Consider the following 25,577-nt stretch of genomic DNA (forward strand, 5'->3'; position numbering starts at 1 on the left):
AATGAAACTAAGCTTACAAGTGCAGCACTGGTCACAATAAACCAGCCTGCATTTCTCGCTCTCTCTCTCCCGTATCGGCACCTCCCCCTACTTCTCCCTCCATCCACAGCTGCTGCGTAGAGATAACGGAGCCAGTGTGCTCGTTATCTGGGCAGATAAGGAGCTGATGACCACCATGACTGTCTTATGGTGGCCATAGAAAAGTTTGTTTTAACTCTTAGCCTTCTTCACTCTCCAAGAGAGAGAGAGAGGACTACTAATTGTTACAGAGCTGCAACAGTGTATGTGTATAATATATAAATAAAAATTCCCAAATATTTTTTTTCAACTTTTTGGTGATTTGTCTGCTCAAAATAAAAATGAAAAACAGGGAATTAAACTAATCTAGAAAATTAAAGCATCGTAAGTCTTGTAAAAAAAAACAACAAAGTAAAAATATAGTTAGGATATTCAAAGTGGTTGCAAAGATATCGTTTAACCCCTTCCCGACATTTGTCACATGGATACATCATGGAAAGCCAGTGCTTCCCGCATTTTGTCGTATACATACGACAAATGGTGGGCACAGGCTCAGAAGCAGAGTCGGTGCCATCATCCCCGGATGTCAGCGTGTATTACAGCTGACAGCCGGCTGTAATGACAGGGACCAAAATTAGCTTCGATCCCCGCCATTAACCTCTTAAATGCAGCGGTCAAAAGCGATCTCTGCATTTAAGGAGTTTGCAGTTCATCAGCACCCCAGCAATAAAATTCCCGGTGGCTGAAATGGCAACCGGAGGCCTAATACTGGTCTCCCTGTCTGCCTAGCACAGACGCTGTTCAGACTCTGTCCGGATGCAGGGCCTGAAAGGCTTCCATAGCAGACAGCAAGGTGGCGCCGGATCAGGAGCTGAGCCGGCATAATCAGCGGTGGATGTAACAGCTTACATCCACCTGTAACGGCAGGAACCAGAGCTAGCTCCGATCCCTGCCATTAACCCCTTAGATGCAGCGATCGCTGAATCATACAGGTTGCTAGCATATCGGCAGCCCTGCCATGCAATCATGGCTGCCGACTGCTGCTATGGCAACAGGAGACCCAACAATGGCCTCCTGCTCTGTCAATACAGAAGCAGATCAGGCCCCCGCCGGGAGGCTAAGCCTAATCGGCTTGCTGTCAGTAAATGACTGGCAGATGTTACAGAGAAGTAGTGCAATGCATTAGAAAAACAAAATCGAAACCATACATATTTGGTATCGCCGCGACCGTAACAGCCTTAACTATAAAAATTATTACGTTATTTATTCCACGCGGTGAACGGCGTAAAAAACAACAAACTAACACGAAGGGTGTTTCTAAAACCGGGAAACACAGCATAATAATTCGAGAGTTGTCTTGTTATGGTGGCACAAGCTGGGCACCACATATTGGCATATCTATGGAAAAAAACATCCCATTTTCACTCTGCAACATCCAGGGCACACTAATGCCTGCAAAACACCTGCGGGGTTAACATGAATACCTTGAGGGGTGTAGTTTCCAAAACGGGGTCACTTCTGGGAGGTTTCCACGGTTTTGGTCCTACAGGGGCTTTGCAAATGCGACATAGCACCCAGAAACCAATCCAGCAAAATCTGCACTCCAAAAGCCAAATGTCGCTCCTTCCCTTCTGAGCCCTACTGTGTGACCAAACAGCAGTTTATGACCACAAATGGGGTATTACCATACTCGGGAGAAATTGCTTTACAAAGGCTGGGGTTCTTTTTTTCCTTTATTCGTTTAGGAAATTACAAATTTTGCTAAAGCTACACCTTATTTAAGAAATGGGTTTTTATTTTCACTGCCCAATTCTAATAAAATCTATGAAACGCCTGTGGGGCCAAAATGCTCACTACACCACTAGATGAATTCCTCAAGGGGTGTAGTTTCCTAGATAAAGCCACTTTTTGGGTGTATTCACTGTTTTGGTCCCTCCGGGGCTTTGCAAATGCGACATGGCCTCCGAAAATCATTCCTGCTAAATTTGAGCTTCAAAAGCCAAATGGCGCGCTTTCCCTTCTAAGCCCTGCCATGTGTCCAAACAGCCCTTTATGACCACACGTGGGGTATTGTTTTACTCGGGAGAAATTGCTTTACAAATTTTGCGCTCCTTTTTCTCCTTCGGTCTTTGTGGAAATGAGAAAAAATTAGTTAAACATACATTTTCTTTGAAAAAATTTCGAATTTCATTTTCATGGCCTACTTCCAATAGTTTCTGCAAAAAAACCTGTGCAGTCAAAATGCTCACTATACCGCTAGATAATTTCCTCAATGGGTGTAGTTTCCTAAATGGGGTCACTTTTGGGGGATTTCCAGTGTTTTGGCACCACAAGAGCCCTTCAAACCGGACGTGGTGCCTAAAATATAATAAAAAGAAGGCCCCAAAATCCTCTAGGTCCTCCTTTGCTTCTGAGGCTGGTGCTTCAGTCCATTAGCATGCTAGGGATATTTCCTAAAACTGCAGAACCTGAGAAATAAATATTGAGTTGAATAGATCTGCTAAAACTTTGTAATATATATATATAAAAAAAAAATGAAAAATGAATTTCTGCAAAAAATAAAATAAAAATAATAAAATTTCACCTCTACTTTGCTTTAATTCCTGTGAAATATCTAAAGGGTTAAGAAACTTTCTAAATGCGGTTTTGAATACTTTGAGGGGTGAAGTTTTTAAAATGGGGTGACTTATTGGGGGGTTTCTAATATATAAGGCCCTCAAAGCCACTTCACAACTGAACTGGCCCCTGTAAAAATAGCCTTTTGAAATTGCAGCTAAAGTTCTAAGCCTTGTAACGTCCTAGAAAAATAAAACTATATTCAAAAAACGATGCCAATCTAAAGTAGACAGATGTTAATTAGCAACAATTTTGTGTGGTATAACTGCCTGTCATACAAGCAGATACATTTAAATATAAAAAAATTAAAACCTTTGCAATTTTTCCCAAAATTTTGTTTTCCACAATTAAATACTGAATGTATCGAGCAAATGTTGCCAGTAACAAAGTCCAATGTGTCACGAGAAAATCTCAGAAACGCTTGGATAGGTAAAAACAGTCTGAAGTTATTACCACAAAGTGAAACATGTCAGATTTGAAAAATGAGGCTCGGTCAGGAAGGTCAAAAGTGGCCAAAGAGGGAAGGGGGTAAAGAAGTGCACATCAGAAATGGAAAATTTGACCCGGACACAGGGGTATCAATGACCCTCGGTCATGAAAGGGTTAAACAACCTGCCTTCTATCACATCTAGGGTATGTGCACACATTTACTAAAAAAAAGAAAAAAAAAAGTCTGAAATTGCCAAGCTGATTTTCAGCCGGTTTTTAAGCAAACTCGCGTTTTTCATGGCCGTTTTTCTATAGAGTCAATGAAAAACGGCTCAAGAAGTGACATACTTTTCCGCTGGCATTTTTTTACGCGGCCGTTTTTAAAAACGGCCGAAAATAAGCCGTGTGCACATACCCTTAATGTTATTTCTTGATTTTAACAATACATTTTGATTTCTAGCAGATAGGTAACGTAAGCTGCAGTACATAGGTTTTATTGACTTTATTCCAATAACATTCAGAATATTAAAATCCCAAAAAAGGGATTATAAAATCAATAATTAGAACATCTACACAATGAGAGCAGTCATGTACCAGCTTACCATGTTAAATCCAAGCAATTTCTGCAATAATCCACTCCAGAGCTGAGGGTCATAAACTTGGTATTCTAAACAAAGCTCTGTTACCAACCTCACCGCCTAAAAAAGATACAATTGACAGTGATTATGTATAATGTATAAATTACCTTACAAACGCCACAATGAAAAATTAGTTTTATATCCTTTTAATCAGTTTAACACCTTACATTCTATGGTCAAGCGGAGGAGAATAAGCGACTAACATAAACGGGGTTATATCTAAAGTGGACTGACCCTAGAATGTGTCTCAAGGGATAATTTTTTAAAGGGGTTATTCGGGTTCCTAAAATGTTTTCGTAAGGACTGCAAATTATATGAATTAACAAAACAAGCAGTACTTACCTATCCCTTCCCCCGGCGAACTAGCACTGACCCTCCGGTGGCACTCCTGGTTATGGTTTACATGCAGGTTGCATGTGACCACTGCAGCCAATCAGAGGGCTTAGCAGTGAAGCCAGAATAATGCCAGATATACACCACATGACTGCTGAGCCCCCTGATTGGCTGTAGTGGTAACATGCTACCTGCATGAAAGCAGGTAGTGTCGCAGCGGAAGGTGCCATGAGGCGTACGTGAGTAGATTATCTAGGTTGGCGTACGAAGCTCGGCGAGACCAGTATGGAGCCACCAAAATAGTGGAACCTCCCTCTTCCTTAAAGGGAATGTGTTGCCAGCAAAACATGTTGTTTTTTTTTTAATTAAACATTTAGTGTGTAGGTGATTAAACATTGTTCAAATTTTTTTTTTTTTTTTCACGAGTCAGGAAATATTATAAATTAGATTCTAATTTATAATATTTCCCATTGCTGGTCACTAGATGGAGCTATTCCCAAAATTGCAGCATTGCAAAATTGGGTAAAAAGCCCTCGCTCTAGTGAGCTCTCAGCATTCCCCCCTCCTTTATCCTGGCTAGTGCCGGGATAAACGAGGGGTTTGAACGGTCTAACCTCCTACACTGTGTGTCGCCATTTTTTGAGCTAACACACAGTGTAGTAGGTTTACATACAGTAGTAAACGTACACAAACACGAACATACATTGAAATCTCTTACCTGCTCCTGCCGCCGCGGCTCCCTCCGGCCAGTCCGCTCCGTCTGCTGCCGCTGGTCCAAGTGCACAAGTCCGGAAGCCGCGACCGGAAGTAGTAATCTTACTGTGGTGACACTGTTCCTTTAAAGCTCTTGAGGACACTAGGCAGTTGCAGAGGAAGGGTAGGGAAGAGATACAAGGAGGAAGTACCCTTTCCAAGGAGAGACCAGTGTGTCGACTGCGATAACCTAAGGATCCCATACGCTGGGACATTTTTTTGCATGTTGTCTCAACCACAAAACATGTCTAGGGTGCCCCACCGCTTGCAAATCTGAAGGAAGATTTCTGGGCAAAAAGGAACCATTCCCCTGAATCGAGCCTCTCTCGATTGAAGAAGTCTGCAGCCCAAATGTCCACTCCTGGCACATGGATCGCAGACACAGCTGGCGCATGATTCTCTGCTCAGTAGAGGATATAAGATGATCCAAGTGCCGCCCAGCTTATGATGGTTCAGATCGATGACCACCGTGGGAGTTGTCGGTCTTGACCCTGATCAGACAACTCTGGAGAACTTTAGTCCTATGGGAGAGGGCCAGGAAGATGGCCCTCAATTACAGAAGGTTGTTTTGTAACGTTATTTCCACAGGCTACCAAGTACCCTGAACTATGTGAAGGTCGAAAAATGCTCCCCACACGGAGAGAGACTGGCATCTGTCAAGATTAGAAGTCACTGAAAGGGGGAGAAAAAAAAAAAAGGACGGTCCTTGAAGAATGGCTGTCGAGGTCTTCCACAAGATGAAGCCGAAATGGCAGGAGAATCAATATGTACAGCGTGCCAATGGACTTGTCCCAGCGCACGAGAATGATCCTCTGAAGGGGCCTTGTGTGGAATTGTGCGTATGGAGTGGCCTCAAAAAGGTCGAAACAGTCTTGCCCAGCACCCGCATTCAGAATTGGATGGAAGAGGGAGCTTTCTGGTGAAGGAGAGCCACCCTGGCTCAAATGGACCCGATTGTGTCCAATGGGAGGTGAAGTGAGTGTCCTGGTGTTGAGAATCATTCCCACAAACTCCATGCACTGAGCTGGAAACAGGGAGGACTTCTTTCAGTTGATGATCCACTAAACAAATCCAGGTGATAAGACTGGAAAGGTTGTCCTCTCTGGAGGAAGCAAACACCAAGAAGTCATCCAAGTAAGTGCTAACAGCCACTCCCACGAGTCTCCAGGAACTTGGTGAAGGTTCTTCGAGCCGTGGCAAGACCAGAAGAAAGGGCGAGAAACTGGAAATCCTGAGAACCAACAGTAAAACGGAGGAAATGCTGGTGGGTCTTTACAATAGGGTTATTGTGGTAGGCATTACGAATGTCGATGGAGGAAAGGTATTTTCCTTGTTCCAAGGATGCGACCACTGACTGCAGGGATTCCATAAGAAACCGCCAAACGCAAACAAAGCAGTTCAGATTTTTTAGATCCAGGATTGGTCAGACTGATCAGTCCTTTTTGGGGACTGTGAAGGGATTCCAGTAGGATCCTTGAAAAAATTCCGACTGAGGAACTGGGACAATCACTTCTTGGAGGAGAAGAGATCAAAAATACTGAAAAATATCAGAAAATAATATCAGAAGCGTGCAGGTTTGACGCTCAGCCTGGGTATTTGTCAGGACCCCTTGATTATATGGCATACAGATATAGGTTCTAACTACTATGCTACCATGTGATAGGACTTCAGTTGTGCCTTAACTGTGTTTTTTCTTCTCCTTGGCATGATTCCATGGACAATGATAAACATGGAGTTTTTTTTCATATTGTGGGCACTGCATGGCCATCAAAATTACTCATGCTGTATCACTTAGCATTTGTATTCCTAAATAAAATTTCTTGAATAAAACAAACCCAAATCAAAAGCATGATCTGGTGCCCGAGGTGGTGTCAACAGATAGAACCAAGCTAGGGGAGGGTTGAGAATTCTATTTTGTACCCTGTCAACACCACCTTCTGAACCCAGGCGTCGTATGGGCAAGCCATATCGGCTCAAAGTCATCATCCCCCAACTCCGACAGCAGACTGAAGTGGGGAGACACCTTCAGGTTAAAGATGTCTTGGAAGGAGGAGAGATTCTGGGGCCTGTGATGCTGTTGCAAACGGGCTTAGGCTTGAACAATGGGTGTCTGGACTCCATGTGATGGCTAGCTCTAATATCTGGCCTCTGGGAGGAGTATGATCTCTGAGATGAAAAGTTAGGAAAGGAATGAAACCTTTGAGAACGAAGAAAAGGCTGAGGACACTAGAAAATAAGCTCTTAAGGCCAGTAACCTCAGAAATTATTTCATCCAGCCATTTTCCAAAGAGTCTGCCGCCACAAAATGCAGTCCAACATGGGCTTTGTTGGAAACCGGGTCTGCCGCCCAAGATTTTAACCAAATTGAACATCAGATGGTTATTGAATTAGCCGATGCTCTGGCAGCAAAATGGGCTGGCTCAAGGGAGGCCTCAAATAAGAATTTAAATGCATGGATAACCTGAGAAGCGAGATCAGCAAGATCCACCTTCTGCTCTCCTTCCGAGATACCTCAATGAAGTTGTTTTGCCCTTAGTGAGAAGTCTTTGCTGATTGAGGAAGAGACAAAAGCTGGGCGCAGGGCAGAACCTGCTGCAACAAAGACCGACTTGACCTGGCAGTCCAACTTAAAATAGGCAGATCCACTGAGGGAGAAACAAACTCCTGGAAAGTAAATGGTGTATTCCGTTTGGAAATTATCAAGCGCCTGTCATGGATTCCTCAAACTCGCTATGGCTTGGGAAAAATAGCATCTGAGCCGTTGATGGTGTGAGAGTGGATGATGGAGTCATTCTTAACATGTAAGGTGCCTCTGACAGAACGTATTAAGGGCAACCGGTCATTCACATTATGCAGCCCTTATAATGTTGTGAGAGATACAATGATTTTTGAGAACCTACATTCAGACCCCAGGTAGCACCACCAGAGAGGAGTCTGGCGTATTCATGAGTCGCCGCTAGCTTCGTCCATTCTCCATTGATTGACATATGTCTCCCTAATACTAATTACATCTAAGCCGCTATGGAGAGGGGGGACAGCCCCCTCCATCAGCCCAATGCCCCCGCCGACCCACACTATTGCAGGTTGTCGATGGTTATCATGGCAGCTTGGGGGCCTACTGCGATCAAATCATGAGGCTTTGATGGGCTGACAAAGGGAGTCTCCTTCCCCTGTGAAGCTTTAAAGTTCTGCAGTGTAAGGGGGTCAAACATCCGTGATTTGAGTGATCTTCGATCTCTGCCATTAGAGTGGTGTCTTAACATAGCCAACACCCAATTGGTGCAGGCACAGTTCCTGTGTCTGCAACATCACTGAACACGTAATAGTAGGGCGGTTTGCAGAAATTACCGGTGTACAACAACGTACTATTGCAGATCAGGGCGGTTGAAGCAGGGTTGTGTAGTCAGACAGTTTTGGGTGGAGTAAAAAAAAAATCAATATGTACCAACTCGTATTGAAAATAAAAATATTAAGTATGATAGATTAATTTTGTATTAATTATTAAATGCATAGCTTGTTGCAGATTTACTTTTATAGGAATTTAACAGCTACAGTGAAGGAAATAAGTATTTGATCCCTTGCTGATTTTGTAAGTTTGCCCACTGTCAAAGACATGAACAGTCTAAAATTTTTAGGCTAGGTTAATTTTACCAGTGAGAGATAGATTATATAAAAAAAAAAAAAGAAAATCACATAGTGAAAATTATATATATTTATTTGCATTGTGCACTGAGAAATAAGTATTTGATCCCCTACCAACCATTAAGTGTTCAGCCTCCTCCAGACCAGTTACACGCTCCAAATCAACTTGGTGCCTGCATTAAAGACAGCTGTCTTAAATGGTCACCTGTATAAAAGACTCCTGTCCACAGACTCAATTAATCAGTCTGACTCTAACCTCTACAACATGGGCAAGACCAAAGAGCTTTCTAAGGATGGCAGGGACAAGATCATAGACCTGCACAAGGCTGGAATGGGCTACAAAACCATAAGTAAGACGCTGGGTGAGAATGAGACAACTGTTGGTGCAATAGTAAGAAAATGGAAGACATACAAAATGACTGTAAATCGACATCGATCTGGGGCTCCATGCAATATCTCACCTCTTGGGGTATCCTTGATCCTGAGGAAGGGGAGAGCTCAGCCGAAATCTACACGGGGGGAACTTGTTAATGATCTCAAGGCAGCTGGGACCACAGTCACCAAGAAAACCATTGGTAACAGATTACGCCGTAATGGATTAAAATCCTGAAGTGCCCGCAAGGTCCCCCAGCTCAAGAAGGCACATGTACAGGCCCGTCTGAAGTTTGCAAATGAACATCTGGATGATTCTGAGAGTGATTGGGAGAAGGTGCGGTGGTCAGATGAGACTAAAATTCAGCTCTTTGGCATTAACTCAACTCGCCGTGTTTGGAGGAAGAGAAATGCTGCCTATGACCCAAAGAACACCGTCCCCACTGTCAAGCATGGAGGTGGAAACATTATGTTTTGGGGGTGTTTCTCTGCTAAGGGCACAGGACTACTTCACCGCATCAATGGGAGAATGGATGGAGCCATGTACCGTCAAATCCTGAGTGACAACCTCCTTCCCTCCACCAGGACATTAAAAATGGCTCGTGGCTGGGTCTTCCAGCACGACAATGACCCGAAACATACAGCCAAGGCAACAAAGGAGTGGCTCAAAAAGAAGCACATTATGGTCATGGAGTGGCCTAGCCAGTCTCCAGACCTTAATCCCATCGAAAACTTATGGAGGGAGCTGAAGATCCGAGTTGCCAAAGCGACAGCCTCGAAATCTTAATGATTTACAGATGATCTGCAAAGAGGAGTGGGCCAAAATTCCATCTAACATGTGTGCAAACCTCATCAACTACAAAAAACGTCTGACTGCTGTGCTTGCCAACAAGGGTTTTGCCACCAAGTATTAAGTCTTGTTTGCCAAAGGGATCAAATACTTATTTCTCTGAGCACAATGCAAATAAGTATATATAATTTTGACAATGTGATTTTCTGTGTTTTTTTTAAAAATATAATCTCTCTCTCACTGGTAAAATTAACCTAGCCTAAAAATTCTAGACTGTTCATGTCTTTCACAGTGGGCAAACTTACAAAATCAGCAAGGGATCAAATACTTATTTCCTTCACTGTATGTAAACCTTTGAATGGCATTTTTTTTTCAATAAACAGGTCAGTGTGATTGGTGCAACTTTATAATTAGTTTTTATTAAAAAAACGTTATACTTTTTGAGATACAGCTGCTCTGTATTCTCTACACAGAGCAGCTGTATCTTTCGCTATGACATGAATCCGTCAGTCCCGCAAACTTGTGGGAAGTTAGATGTGATGGATTACAGGTGTATCCTGCGTGGACCCGTTTTCACTGAATCAGTCAGTCCCGCAGACTTGACAGGAGCAGGATTTAGCGAATTATAGAAAATACAGAGCAGCTGTATCTCAAAAAGTAACATTTTTTAATAAAAACTATTTATAAAGTTGCATCAATAACAGACTGACTTTTATAAAAAATAAATTAAAAAAAAGGCATTAAAAAAAGATTTTCATAGCCTTTAGGGAAAGTTTAGAAATTTCAATCTACTATTAAAGATATAGGTCCTTCTCAATGAATTAGATCATCAAAAAGTTATTTTATTTCAGTAATTCAATTCAAAAAGTGAAACTCATATTATATAGATTCATCACACACAGAGTGAACTACTTCCAGCATTTTTTTCTTTTAATGTTGACGATTATGCCTAACAGTTAATGAAAACACAAAAATTTAGTCGCTCAGAAAGTTAGAATATTGGGTAAAAGTTCAAGATTGTAGACTCATGGTGTCACACTCTAATCAACTAATCGACACAAAAAAAACGGCAAAAGGTTTCTTAAGCCTTTAAATGGTCCAACAGTCTGGTTCAGTAGGCTACACAATCATAGGGAAGACTGCTAACTTGACAGTTGTCCAAAAGACAGTCATTGACAACCTCCATAAGCAGGGTAAGCCACAACAGGACATTGCTAAAGAAGCTGGCTGTTCATGGAGTGCTGTATCCAAGCATATTAATGGAAAGTTGAGAGGAAGGAAAAAAGTGTGGTAGAAAAAGGTGCACAAGCAACAGGGATAACCACAGACTTGAAAGGATTGTCAAGAAAAGGCCATTCAAGAATCTGCGGCTAGAGTCAGTGTTTCAAAAGCCACTACACACAAACGTATCCAGGACATAGGCTACAACGGTTGCATTCCTTGTGTCAAGCCACTCATGACCCAGAGACCACGTCCGAAGCGTCTTACCTGGGCTAAGGACAAAAAGGACTGGTCTGTTGCTCAGTGGTCCAAAGTCCTGTTTTTAGATGAAAGTAAATTTTGCATTTCATTGGGAAATCAGGGTCACCAGAGTCTGGAGGAAGAGTGGAGAGGCGTCAATCTAAGTTGCTTGCGGTCCAGTGTGAAGTTTCCATACTCAGTGATCGTTTGGGGAGCCATGTCATCTGCTGGTGTTGGTCCAGTGTGTTATACCAAGTCCAGAATCAATGCAGCCGTCTGCCAGGAAATTTTAGAGCACTTCATGCTTCCCTCTGCTAACAAGCTTTATGGAGATGTTGATTTCATTTTCCAGCAGGACTTGGCACCTGCCCACACTGCCAAAAGTACCAATACCTGGTTTAATAACCACAGTATCACTGTGCTAGATTGGCCAGCAAACTCGAGAATCTATGGGGTAATGTCAAGAGGAAGAGGAGACACCAGACCCAACAATGCAGACGAGATGAAGGCCACTATCAAAAGCAACCTGGGCTTCCATAACACCTCAGCAGTGCCACAGGCTGATCGCCTCCATGCCACGCCACATTGATGCAGTAATTCATGCAAAAGGAGCCCTGACCAAGTATTGAGTGGATATACTGTACATACTTTTCAATGGGCCAACATTTCGGTGTTAAAAATCATTTTTGAAATCGGGCTTACATAATATTCTAATTTTCTGAGAGACTAAACTTTGGGTTCTCATTAACGGTTAGCCATGATTACCAGCATTAAAGAAAAAAAATACTGGAAATAGATCACTGTGTGTAATGAATCTAACACACATATGAGATACACTTTTTTAATTGAATTCCTGAAATAAGTTAACTTTTTGATAATATTCTAATTCATTGAGAATGACCTGTATGTTTGGTCAATCTAAAGCCCCTATTTATAAAATAAAACAGTGATAACTATGATGTTCTAGCAGCGATAAAAAAAAAATCGGTTATCAACTCTCCTTTCTTCTCTCCTCTCTCTAAGGGTATGTTCACACGGCAGCGTCCGTTACGGCTGAAATTAGGGTGCTGTTTTCAGGAGAAAACAGCACCGTAATTTCAGCCGTAATGGCATGTGCAGGCGTCTTTCGCTGCGTCCATTACTGACGTAATTGGAGCTGTTTTTCCATGGAGTCCATGGAAAACGGCTCCATTTACTTCTGAAGTAGTGACAGGCACTTCTTTGACGCGGGCGTCTTTTTTACGCGCCGCCTTTTGACAGCAGCGCGTAAACAAAATGACCGTCGGCAGAGAACATCGTAAGACCCATTCAAATGAATGGGTAGATGTTTGCCGACGCTTTTGAGCCGCATTTTCGGACGTAATTCGGGGCTAAAACGCCCGAATTACGTCCGTAAATCGTGTGTGTGAACCCAGCTTTAGACTACGTATTGTCATGCTTCTGCTCCAAGACCCTTTGTTAAAAATGTCAGACTTCACTACTGAGCATGTGCAGCACAGAGTTAGTCCTCTGAAAAACAGAGGAGGAAGTTCACTACAGGGTGCAGGGCCGCTTTAACACTTTGGTGGGCACAGTGAAAAAGTTTCATGAGTCGGCTTAATATTGTCCTTGTTCCCAGTGATTTGGCTGCACTGCCAGGGTTGTGCTGTAGTGTCCTGAACTTATCATGCCTTCTCTTGCTCTCCTTTGCAACTCCTCCCTGCTCCTATATCCCCTCCCTCCACGGCGTCCAGCCAATCCGCTCAGCTAGCGCAGTGAGACCACGTCAGCGCTGGGCTCAGAACAGGCACACTGACGATGCGCTTGTCCTAGTCTGGCGAAACGGTTGCCCTTACTACTAGGAGAGTGTTCAGTGTCGCTGCAGCAAGCCGCATGCTGCTGAACAGGACTATAGGAGGTAGAAGGGCCAAACTGACACAGAAGGGGAGAAGGAAGACAGGCGACTAGTGAAAGTAAAGGATGCAAGAGCTATCAGGGGAAGCCACACAACTATGCCGCACTCACCTGTCTCTTCGGGTCTGCTCCCAAACCCCCCCCCCCCATATTCCTATTCAGACTTGCACTTGATTAATTTCTAGGACGTATCCATATACAGTATAGCTGCATAAAGTTATCTGAGTGCACACCGTTCTCTTTTTTTCCTTACATTACCAATTACACATACGTTTATACACAGCGAGCGAATAACTTGTCTGGTTTACTATACACGAGTCATTTATGAAGGAGTCAGAATGTTGAAAAATAGAGGAGTCAGAATCAGAAGGATTGGTTTACTGACCCCACAGCCCTGTGTTGAAAAGGTTAAAGAAGAAACTGTGATACCATGTGAGATTGTGGAATATAATTTGCTTCATGAATATCAGAGTGAAGTAAATGTTGCTCTGTACCCTGATAAATTAATGGGGTTTATTGTATTAGTAATGTACATTAATAAAATTTGGGCATTTTGACTTGAAGAATTAGAAATAAAAACACCACACAGTAACACAATGCTCCACAGGTTTTATAGATCAACTTGTGCAGTCCACATTAAATGCAATACAATATACTGTTCTTTGATGACTTTCTATACAAAGTGTGATCTGTAACCTTTATGCCTGTGAATACTATAAAACTAATAGCTCACAGTGATCACCACACAATGGACTGTACAAATATATACTTTACATTTCCTCTTCACACTCACCCTGGTTTCATGGCTGTGGTTTTTCCATAGGCTTTTTATCAATCCCTCTTTGGGACTGCTATGAAATGACTCAAGAGTGTATGGGATGTTTAAGATTTCTAACTCTGATAGATAGATGCAACACTTCAGGTAATACCTAAACAAGATACAATTGTGAAAACAGCTATTGTAAATTCCATATACAAAACATATGTATTGTCATTAAAATGATCTAGATCAGGGGTCTCAAGCACGCGGCCCGCTTGTGGCCCCTGGGGCTGTCATCTGCAGCCCGCAGGACACAGAGCCGCTAGTATCGGCTATGCACCGAGACTCTGGAATTCCCTGACATCGCTGTCCACATATGAACAGCGATGTCTGGGGCTTCCCCAGAGCCGGAGTCCCGTGCAGAACGCTAGTATAGGCTCTGCTCCGGGACTGTGGAATTCCCTGACATCGCTGTTCATATATGGACAGTGTGTCAGGATCTTCCCCAGAGCGGAGTCCCGGGCAGAGCGCTAGTATCAGCTCTGCTCCGGGACTCTGTGAAATTCAGTGACATCGGTGTCCATGTTTGGACACACAATGTCTGGAGCTTCCCCAGAGCCGGAGTCCCGGGCAGAGCGCTAGTATAGGCTCTGCGGAAGCCTCTGACATCGCTGTCCATACATCGACAATGATGTCAGGGGCTTCCCCAGAGCAGGAGTCCCAGTGATGTCAGGAGCACAGCTGGAGTCCCAGGAAGAGCCTACTAGCGCTCTGCCCGGGACTCCAGCTCTGGGGTTGCCACTGACATCTTTGTCCATATATGGACAGTGATGTCAGGAGCAGAGCTGGAATCCCAGGCAGAGTGCTAGAAGCGGCTCTGCTCCGGGACTCCAGCTCTGGGCAAGCCCCTGACATCACTGTCCATATATGGACATTGATGTTAATGGCTTCCCCAGAGTTCCGACGCAGAGCCTATAATAGTGCTCTGCTCCGGGACTCCGGCTCTGGGGTTGCCCCTGATATCACATTCCGGTCCAGAAGGATCCCCTGACATCACTGTGTATGGACAGTGGCGTCAGGGGCTCCAACAGTAGAGGAATCCCCAGCCAAAGCGTCGGCAATGCTCTGGCTGGGGATTCTACTCCTAGAGGGAGCCCCAATGGAGCTATCTACCGAGGGAACTGCGGCAGCATCTACCGAGGGCACTGCGGCAGCATCTACCCATCTATTATAGTAATGTAGTGTTATGGTAGTTCAAATTACTAATTGATTAACAATAATTTTGTATTGTATTAAATTTGAAAGTAATGCGGCCCGTCAACTTCCCATTTTTCTATATGTGGCCCACTTATCCGGCCGAGTTTGAGACCCCTGATCTAAATATCTGTGTCGCCTTTTCTACTTAGGTCCTTCAATTCGATCTCTCCTGACACACACTTCCCACTCAATTCCACATTGGCGAATGTTGCGTTCCTCCCGAAACTGATCAAAGACGCACATTTCTGCGCCTGTTATTGTCCCATCTTCTTGAAATACGTTGATCTGAATCTATGCCAATCTTCTAGCCAATAGTCGGGATGAATTAAAGCAGGTAGATGTGAATTTAACCTAAGTGTGCCTTGTATCTGGCTGTCAGGCCCGCAACAACACGCTTCATTCACTACTCAAACTCACCCAAGTCCCCCTTATTATTTTGTCATTGGAGGCCGGGAAGGCGTTCAACAGAATTGCCTGCCCTCCATCGCACCCTCCGAAAGGAGACTGCAGTGAAGAAGGGGACCAAAGATCCTGCCCCTTTACGAGTCCCCCTTTGCTCAGCTGAAAATTTCTCAACTATATACCAATAACTTCATCCCCTAGCCAGATTCCAAAGGTATGTTGAGGCTTGGAAGAGAAGTAAGTTCACCTGGTTTGGATGGGTGAGCGTTCTGAAAATGAACCTCCTCCTTAGGCCCCATGCACACGACCGTGGAATTCATCTGTAATTACGGACCCATTAATTTCTATTGCCCATGGACACCTTCCCGTATATTTACGGCAAGCTGTCCGTGCCGTAGAAAGGCTCCGCAAGATAGGACATGTCCTATATTTTTGCTCTTCATGGACTGTACTCCCATACTTTATATGGGGGCATGGCCTGCAAATGCTGGTAGATGTCAGCGGCCGTCCGTGCCCGTAATCACGGATCTTGATTACGGGCTTGGTCTTGTACAGGGGGGCCTTAGTTTGTGATAGCTTCTGCAGACCATCCCCATCTAGTTTTCGCTCTGGCTTTGCATCTAGCAAACTAGTGCAGCCGCCTCCGGCTCATCCCGGGTTCAGGGTTGGGTGAGTATAAGTTTTATTACTTTTTAGGGACATGATTCCCTATTCGGACGCACAAAAGTGGGCAATTTTAATTAGGTGTGGGCACAAAGATTGTAGTTATTACTGTTTTGGGGCTGAAAAAGGCCATGATTACTTTGTAGGGGATACAGATCTGGACAGTTTTACTGTGTGGTGGGCACAAGGGGGGCATTACTACTATGAAGGGGGCTCAACAGTGGGCATTATTACTATGTGGGGGGCACAAAAGAGGCTTTATAACTGTAGGAGGCCCAAAGGTGGGCATTATTACTGTGGAGGGGGCACAAAGTTTGGCATAATTAATGTGTGGGGGCACATTTACAGTTTGGGAGGCACTGAAGATTACGATTACTGTGTGTGGTACAAAATGTGGCACCATTACTACATGGAGCACAAAAAGGGGTACTTTTAATGTGAGGTACACTATTACCATCTGGGGCTTAATGTGCTAACTATCTGTTAGGCAATGTTATTTTTTAGGGCACTATCTGCCACTATTGTTTTCAGGGGCGCTGCCTGTGCAGTACTAATTTTTAACTAGTTAGGACACCATTATTTCTGAAGTACAGTATTCGGGGACAATGCGCAACATAGGAGCTACAGTAGTTTTGGAGCAACAACAAGTGGGGAGTTTGAGTAAATTGTACAATGGTAGGGAGAGTGCTAGAAAATGGAGGAGCCAAAAATATCTGGGCAGTAGACTCTGTTGACACAAGTTGCAGCTGGAAGAAGTGTTTAATTTTCACGTCTTTTTCATCTGGCCCAGACTATTCTAAACGACTCCAATTAGAGAGGACGAATGTGAATGAATGGATTTAACGGTACGGTACGGTTTTAAGTTATGTGGCCTGACTACAGGCACGGTCATGTGCATGGGGCCTTAGTTGGCTTAGTTTATGCCAGGGTCACATTTTTGGCCACGCCACCTTTTTTTTGTTAGACCATGCCCCTTTCCTGTTAAGCCACGCCCCGTCGTGTGTCAAAAGAGCGTCTAAAAGAGTTCATAAATGTGGCGCACAGTATGTACACCAGAATTCTGGCACATTATAAGCCAGATACCCGATCCATTTTGAATAGTAAAACCCATTTTCTTTGATAAATACAGGACAGGTAATGGACAACCAACACCCCATCACTGATGAATTACAAATGCCAAAATGAAACAAAAAATGCAAGACTATCACTGAAAAACAAGCTGAATATTTATAACAAAATGTTGATAGTCAAATTCACAACTGAACGGATTCAAAAACGTAACCCCAACATGCTCTTTTTTTTTTGCTAGTGAGCTACATTATACCATTTCAGGTCGGTTTCAAATAAAGAAACGAGTGGGGACATGCAAAAGAAATCAAGATAAACATATTCCACTTGCTTACATTACTTGGTCAATAGGTTTTTTAACAACTGACACCACAGTCTCCGAGTCAGCCAAGTGGATCAAACATTGAAGAGCTCGACTTCTGTGAGCAAATGTTAATTTGTTTTCGCCTATGGGCTGTAAAAAGACAAAGATCACATAAAAAAATAAAATAAAAATGTGTAAGGGACAGATGTTAACATGTCAGTTACAACCCCTTTAACTATGCCCAACAGAAGTACATTCATTTCAGTGGAGGTATGTTGATGTGTGGGGGCAGCTATGGGGGCATTATATTGTGTGGGGGCAGCTATGGTGCATTATACAATAGTGGGGCAGCTATAGGGGCATTATACTATGTGGGGCAGCTATATGGGCATTATCCTGTGTGGGATGAGCTATAACGGCATTATCCTGTGTGGGAGCAGCTATAACGGCATTATCCTGTGTGGAAGCAGCTATAGGGGCATTATACTATGTGGGGCAGCTATGGGGTCATTATACTGTGTGGGGGGCACTAAGTAGTCATTACACAGTGTGGGGGCAGCTATAAGGGCGTTATGCTGTGGGAGGCAGCTATAAGGGCATTATACTGTGTGGGGAGGCACTATTGTCCTGTGGGAGCAGCTATAGGGCATTATCCTGTTTGGGGAGGCACAAATGGCTCATAGTGTGTGGGGGAAGCTATGGGGGCATTATCCTGTGTGGAGTCAGCTATAAGGGCATTATCCTTTGTGGGGTCATCTATAGGGGTATTATACTATGTGGGGCAGCTATGGGGGCATTATACTGTGTGGGGGTAGCTATGGAGGCATTATACTGTGTGGGAGAAGCTATGGGGGCATTATAGTGTGTCGGGGGCAGTTATAGGGACATTATACTATGTGGGGGCAGCATCCTGTGTGGGGTCAGCTATAAGGGCATTGTCCTGTGTGGGGGCAGCTATAGGGGCATTATACTATGTGGGGCAGCTATGGGGTCATTATACTGTGTGTGGGGCAGCCATAAGGGCATTATATTGTGTGTGGGGCAGCCATAAGGGCATTATACTGTGTGTGGGGCAGCCATAAGGGCATTATACTGTGTAGGAAGGCCCTATAAGAGCATTATACTGTGTGGGGGCCAGTAAGGGGGGGGGGGTCACACTGTACGGGGGGCCCACTCAAATGTGTTTTTCCCGCCTGTGCTAAACCTCTAGCTATGCCTCTGATGGACAGCTCGGGTCGTATGACCCACCATCACCAGCCAGTGTCAGGCCTCAGCGACGCACAGCAGCAGGATACCTTGAGCCCGCCCCGTCCACACAATTATTGGTGTTGCAGGGACTATTCTTTTAATGGAGCCAAGTACCGGAATCGAACTACAAATTATGTCGATATACGTCAGACAAAATGGAGCTAAGTACGGTAGTGGGGGATCCCAAACAAAACTCTTGCCCAGCAGTGGGTCCCGTCCTAAGAAAGTTTGGGAACCACTGCCCTAAGGAATAATATACTGTATTACCCCGAAAAACTAGGAAAACGCAAGCTACAAGGGTATTTTCAAGAAAAAGTGAGAAAAAGATTGCCACTGCTTTGTCTCTTGGAGCACTGCAAGTCTCAATAATCAGATGGCCACATAGGTCTAAACGGGTTCAATTGAATCCATAACAGGTGGTGCTGAGTGGTGTGATTAGACAAGCACAGGCATAATTGTAAAAAGTAAAAAAAATCCACGGCACTCACCATTCAGTAGAATTTTCATTTAATGTTGCAGCAGGCAAACAAAGGAAGTATGGATGTGGAGCACAAGCCTACGGCCGTTTCGCATGTACCCACGCTTTGTCTGCAGACCATATATGGTAATCTTACCTTGTTTTTATCATTATTTACTATTTTGTATGTAACATGAAAGTTTTCAGGTGTATATAAAGGGGTGTGGTCTGCAATAACGCATAGGCCTTGATAAAGCGTGGGTACGGCCGTAGGCTTGTGCGCCAGATCCATACTACCTTTGTTTGCCTGCAGCAACATTAAATGAAAATTCTATTGAATGGTGAGTGCCATGGATTTTTTCTACTTTTTAGTATTTTCAAGAGACATTGAGTATTCCAAGATACAGTGATGTTAATAAGTGAAGAAGTGTATTATGCTAATTATTTGTAATGACGAAGATGCTGGGACCCCAGTGAGCAAATCCTTATTATGGCGGGATAACCCCTTTAAAATATTAATTAACAACACTTAAAACTACAATGCTTACAGATGTGGTTGAGGTGGCAATTACGTACAGCATTCTTGAACTGATATCTACTGGGTACGGCTGGAGAAGGTAAATAACTCTGCAAAAAATAAGAAATAGTGAAACACTAAAGTACAAGTATCTGTTGTCCAAATAGCAACATGGCGTGTCAAGGCCCTTTTACAGAAGCCAATGATATGGAGAGGGGGGGCGACGACAACACAGAACGCTCGTTCCCCATCATCGGCCCGCGTAAAAGGGCCCAGCAATCATCAGACAAAAAGCAAGCAAGCGGTCATGTGTTGGCTGATCACATCTTTAATGTGACCGTGAAAATCATTGTTCACGGGAGCAAATTTCCCCATATAAAAAGGGGATGTGCTGTCGACAATAATGCAAACTATTTTGGGGATGAACAAGATCGTTCGTCCCCATACAGTACAACGATAAATGGAGCTAAATAGGTGTCGATCTTCATGAAAATTTTGTTCATACGCATTCGTTTCCAGCATAAATCTGTTGGTGTAAAAGAACCTTTAGATTAGTGTCGACTGATGGGTGGATTTCAACATGCCTGATCCTTTGTTTCCCCAGGAGATAAGTTGCATGTATACAGTGTGTGAATTTTTATGGAGTCGTCGATAGAGAGCGGTCAGCTAAATAAGCATTCGCTTGAGACCTCTATCTAATGTGTATGGCCAACTTAAAGAGGCTCGATTACCAGATTATAAGTGCCCTATTACATAATCTGATCGGCGCTGTAATGTAGGTAACAGCGGTTTTTATTTTGAAAAACAATGATTTTTGAGCAAGTTATGAGCAATTTTAAATTTATGCGAATTCATTTCTTAATAGACAACTGGGCGTGTTTTTAATTTTGACCAAGTGGGAGTTGTGAAGCGAAGTGTATGACGCTGACCAATGAGCGTCATACACTTCTCATTGTTCCAGCCCAGCATGATTGTGCAGTGAAAGAAGCAGGGCTGGAACAATGAGAAGTGTATGACGCTGATTGGTCAGAGTCATACACTTCTCTACACAACGCCCACTTGGTCTAAAGTAAAAACACGCCCAGTTGTCTATTAAGAAACGAATTAGCATATATCTAAAATTGCTCATAACTTGCTCGAAAATGATTGTTTTTCAAAATAAAAAACACTTGTCTACATTACAGCACCAATCACATTATGTAGGAGATGGGGCACTTATAATCTGGTGACAGAGCCTCTTTAAGACAGATCATCCTTGAATCCAGTTTACTACATACCTGCTGAGGTCCTCATCTCCCTGAATGTCACCAAATAAATCTTTGTCTTTCTGTAGAAAACACAAAATCTTTAATTGGCATGAATGAAAAAAACAAAAAAAAAAACAAAAAAAAACCCTGACAAGCTAGCTGTAACGCCTATAACATAGTTAAATGGGTTTTCCATGATTTTACCATGGCTAAAAACAAATTGTAAATCTGCTTACCTATGTAATTCTGTGCCTTTGTTTATCATCTGAACGTGATGACACCGAGGCAGCCAATTGAGGCTTGATGCAATGACGTTCCATACGAGAAAGGAAGTATCCAGCACTGGCCAGCTATGATTAGGAACCCTAGCAGTTCGAAACGCGTTAGCGTCTTCCCGGGATTTTAAATCTGTTTTTAACATGACCAAATAAATCAAAAGTTTTACTTCTACGAGTGCTGGATACATCCTCTCTCATATAGTACTGCCTATTGCATCTGCTGCCAACTCAGAAAATCCCTCTGCATCTACTAGCCCCGAGAGAATTTCAAACGTGGCATGGAATGACATCAGAAAACGCGGTGGAAACGTGGTGAGCGAACCTATGCAAACGTATACTTCTGTATAGCTACCATTTTTGCAACAACGTTCTGTCCATGCGTACGTCGCTTCACGTGGTGGCGATGGCACATCTCACAGAGATGAAAGAAAAATTGGTTTTCTTATCCTCTTTATTTAAATTTTTAGTATTTCATATCAAAATGTTTTAAAGTTCCGCTTTCAGCAAAGGAGGAATGCAACATTGCCCGCTGTATATATGGACTTTAACCCCTTGAGTACCCAGCTCATTTTGGCCTTGAGGACCAGACCCATTTTTTCAAATCTGACATGTATCACTTTATGTGGTAATAACTCCGGAATGCTTTTACCTATCCAATTGATTCTGAGATTGTTTTCTCGTGACACATTGGACTTTAGTTTAGTGCAAAAATTTGGTCGATAAATTCATTCCTTATTTGTGAAAAACACCAACATTTAGCGAAAATATGAAGAAATTATGATTTTTCCCATTTTAAATGTATCTGCTTGTAAAACAGATGGTAATACCACACAAAATAGTTACCAATTAACATATCCCATATGTCTACTTTATGTTTGCATCGTTTTTTGAACATTCTTTTATTTTTCTATGACCTCACAAGGCTTAGAACTTTAGCAGCAATTTCTCATATTTTTAAGAAAATTTCAAAAAGCGATTTTTTCAGGGACGAGTTCAGTTCTGAAGTGGTTTTGAGTGCCCTATATATTAGAAACCCCCATAAAACACCCCATTTTGAAAACTGCACCCCTCAAAGTATCTAAAACAGCATTCAGAAAGTGTTTCAACTCTTTAGGCGTTTTACAGGAATTGAAGGAAAGTAGAGCTGAAATTTTCAAATTTCATTTTTTTTTACAAAATTCATATGTAATACATTTTCTTCTGTACCACAGAAGGTTTTACCTGAGAAACGCAACTCAATATTTATTGCCCAGATTCTGCAGTTTTTAGAAATATCCCACATGTGGCCCTAGTGCGCTAATGGACTGAAACACAGGCCTCAGAAGCAAAGGAGCACCTCTTGGATTTTGGGGCCTCCTTTTTTCAGAATATATTTTAGGCACCATTTCAGGTTTGAAGAGGTCTTGTGGTGCCAAAACAGTGGAAACCCCCGAAAGTGACCCCCATTTTTTAAACTACACACCTCAGGGAATTTATCTAGGGGTATAGTTAGCATTTTGACCCCACAGGTATTTTGCTATATTTTCTGGAGTTAGTCTGTGAAAATGAAAATCTACTTTTTTTCTGGAAAAACGTAAAAATTTCTAATTTTTGCAAGAAATAAAGGAGAGAAAGCACCCCAACATTTGTAAAGCAATTTCTCGCGATTACGGAAATACCCCATATGTGGTAATAAACTGCTGTTTGGACCCACAGCAGGGCTCAGAAGGGAGGGAGCGCCATTTGGATTTTGGAGCTCTGATTTTACTGGAATGGTTTTCAGTGCCGTGTCACGTTTGCAACGCCCTGGAGGGACCTAAACAGTGGAATCCCCCCAAAAGTGACCCCATTTTGGAAACTATACCCCTCAAGGAATTTTTCTAGTGGTATAGTTATCATTTTGACCCCACAGGTTTTTTGCTGAATTTATTGGAATTAGTCTGTGAAGATGAAAAGAGACTTTTTTTTGGAAAAAACACAGAATTTTCTAATTTTTATAAGGAATAAAGGAGAAAAAGCACCTCAACATTTGTAAAGCAATTTCTCCTGATTACGGAAATACCCCATATGTGGTAATAAACTGCTGTTTGGACCCATGGCAGGGCTCAGAAGGGACGGAGCACCATTTGGATTTTGCAGCTCAGATTTTGCTGAATTGGTTTCTGGGGGCCATGTCGCATTTGCAGAGTCCCTGAAGTACCAGTACAGTAGAAATTCCCCAGATGTGATCCCAATTTGGAGACTATACCCCTGAAAGAATTAAATTAGAGGTGTAGTGAGCATTTTGAGCCCTCAGGTGTTTTATAGATTTTATTAGAATTGGTCCGTGAAATATAACCTGTAGCTTTAGCTCAGAATTTTTCATTTCCACAAGGAATACAGGAGAAAAGACACCCCAAAATGTGTTACACAATTTCTCCTGATTACGGAAATACCCCATATGTGGTTGTAAACGGCTATTTGGACATACGGCAAGGGTCTAAACGGAAAAAGTGAAATTTCGTTTTTGGAGTGGAGATTTTACAAAATTTGTTTTTGACGCCATGTTGCATTGCGCTGAGGTACCAGTACAGTGAAAACTCCCGAGAAGTGACCCCATTTAGGAAACTACACCCCTCAAGGAATTCATCTAGAAGTGTAGTGAGCATTTTGACCCCCAAAGGTTTTGCAGAAATTAGTGCACAGTGGATGTTGCAGATATAAAATTGACATTTTCCACATATATGCTATTTCAGTGCCCAATGCGTTGGGCCCAGCTTGTACCACCGGAGACATACGCCCCATAAATTGTTAAACTGTTCTCCAGAGTACGGTAATACCCCATATGTGGTCATAAACCGCTGTTTGGGCACACTGCCAGGCCCAGAAGGAGCGCCATTTGGCTTTTGGAGCGCAGATTTTGCTTGGTAGTAGTTTTGTTTAGTGTTTTACTGGTGTTTCAGTTTATAATGTGGGGGCATATGTAATCTGTGCGGAGTACATACATTTTTTGCGTGACACACTGTCGTTTTTATTGGTACCATGTTTGGCTACGCGCGACTTTTTGATCACTTTTTATTCCATTTTTTTGGAAACAACGTGACCAAAAAAGGAAATTCTGCCATTGTTTTTTATGGTATTTTTTTTACGGTGTTCACCGTGCGGGATAAATAATATGATATTTTTTTAGGTCAGGCTGATACGAACGCGGCAATACCTATTATGTCTAGTTTTTGTCTTTTTTTTCATTTTTTTTCTAATTATAAAGGGCTTGATCAGGGAAACAAGGCGATTATTGTTTTTATTACGTAAAACTTGTATTTATTTATTTATTTATCGAAAACTTTTTTTTTTACTTTTTTTTCACTTTTTATTTTACACATACTAGGGGACTGGAAGATCTGATCTTCTGATCCCCTGCACAATACACTGCACTACTTCTGTATGTACTGATGTAGTGCAGTGTATTGTAACTGTCACTTTACAACTGACAGTTGAGCCTATTACGTCCTGCCTTGGGCAGGACCTAATAGGCTCCCGTACCTGGCAACCAGGAAGCCGTTGCTAGGCTTCCTGGTTGCCATTGCAACCATCAGAACCCCGCGATTTTTCGCGGGGGGGGGCAATGGGGTGCAGAGGGAGCCCCCTCCCTCTGTATCAATCACTTAAATGCCGCTGTCGCTATTGACAGCGACATTTAAGGGGTTAAACTACAGCGATCGGAGAGGACAGTGATCGCTGTAGTTGCAGTGGGATGTCGGCTGTATATTACAGCCGACATCCGATGAAGATGGAGCGAGCACAGCTCCTGTGCCCGCTTCATCCTCAGGGCGTTACTATACGCCCATTTTCGGGAAGGGGTTAATAAAAAGTGTTTTTTTTTTTTTTACACTGCTTTCTCTGATCTCCTCACGTATCTCACAGAAATGAGGAGATCAGAGAAAGTGACAGGAGCTTTCTCCTGCAGACGACGTCACAGACGGCTGTGATTGGTCAGTCTTCAGAGACTGACGAATCACAGCAATCGCCGGCATTGGGGACTGCTAATTGGTCCCCAGGCCGGTAGCAGAGACGGTTAGCTGTCAATGACAGCTGCCGCCGCTGTTCTGTCACTATGTGATTTCACATAGTGACAGTTTATTCCTGCGCCGTAATAGTACGTCGAAGGTACGCTGGCATAAGTGGCCAGCGACGTACTATTACGTCAAAGGTACGCAAGGGGTTAAGAACATCCTTTAATTACAATATTGGTCTTGTTATGCTATGCACAGATACTGGGAAATCCTCTTTATAAGTGAGATGCCTAAAATTGTGCTGCCCCTATTCAATTTCTATTAAAATGATGTTGTATAGTCAGGTTTAAGCCTACGAGCATTGTACCCTAAGCAATGCCGCTTCATTTATTTAAATAGTATTGATCAAAAAGGGTTAAATTAAATAGTTAACTGCAGTTTTTTTGTAAGGCAATTAAAT

At 42.9% G+C, this 25,577-nt stretch overlaps 1 protein-coding gene across 2 annotated transcripts in view; it reads right to left on the reverse strand.

The window, feature by feature from the left end:
* KNTC1 (kinetochore associated 1) overlaps nt 1-25,577 on the reverse strand; it is a 245,329-nt gene that overhangs the window by 23,996 nt on the left and 195,756 nt on the right. For both annotated transcript variants that reach the window (XM_075834110.1, XM_075834112.1), the window contains 5 exons: nt 20,899-20,948; nt 19,653-19,731; nt 17,431-17,549; nt 13,739-13,874; nt 3,666-3,761 (listed from right to left, as the gene is read on the reverse strand). In XM_075834110.1, the coding sequence (XP_075690225.1) occupies nt 3,666-3,761; nt 13,739-13,874; nt 17,431-17,549; nt 19,653-19,731; nt 20,899-20,948 (480 nt within the window). The remainder of the gene's footprint in view (nt 1-3,665; nt 3,762-13,738; nt 13,875-17,430; nt 17,550-19,652; nt 19,732-20,898; nt 20,949-25,577) is intronic.

Source organism: Rhinoderma darwinii, chromosome 1 (assembly GCF_050947455.1).
Source record: "Rhinoderma darwinii isolate aRhiDar2 chromosome 1, aRhiDar2.hap1, whole genome shotgun sequence".
NCBI classification, from domain to species: Eukaryota; Metazoa; Chordata; class Amphibia; order Anura; family Rhinodermatidae; genus Rhinoderma; species Rhinoderma darwinii.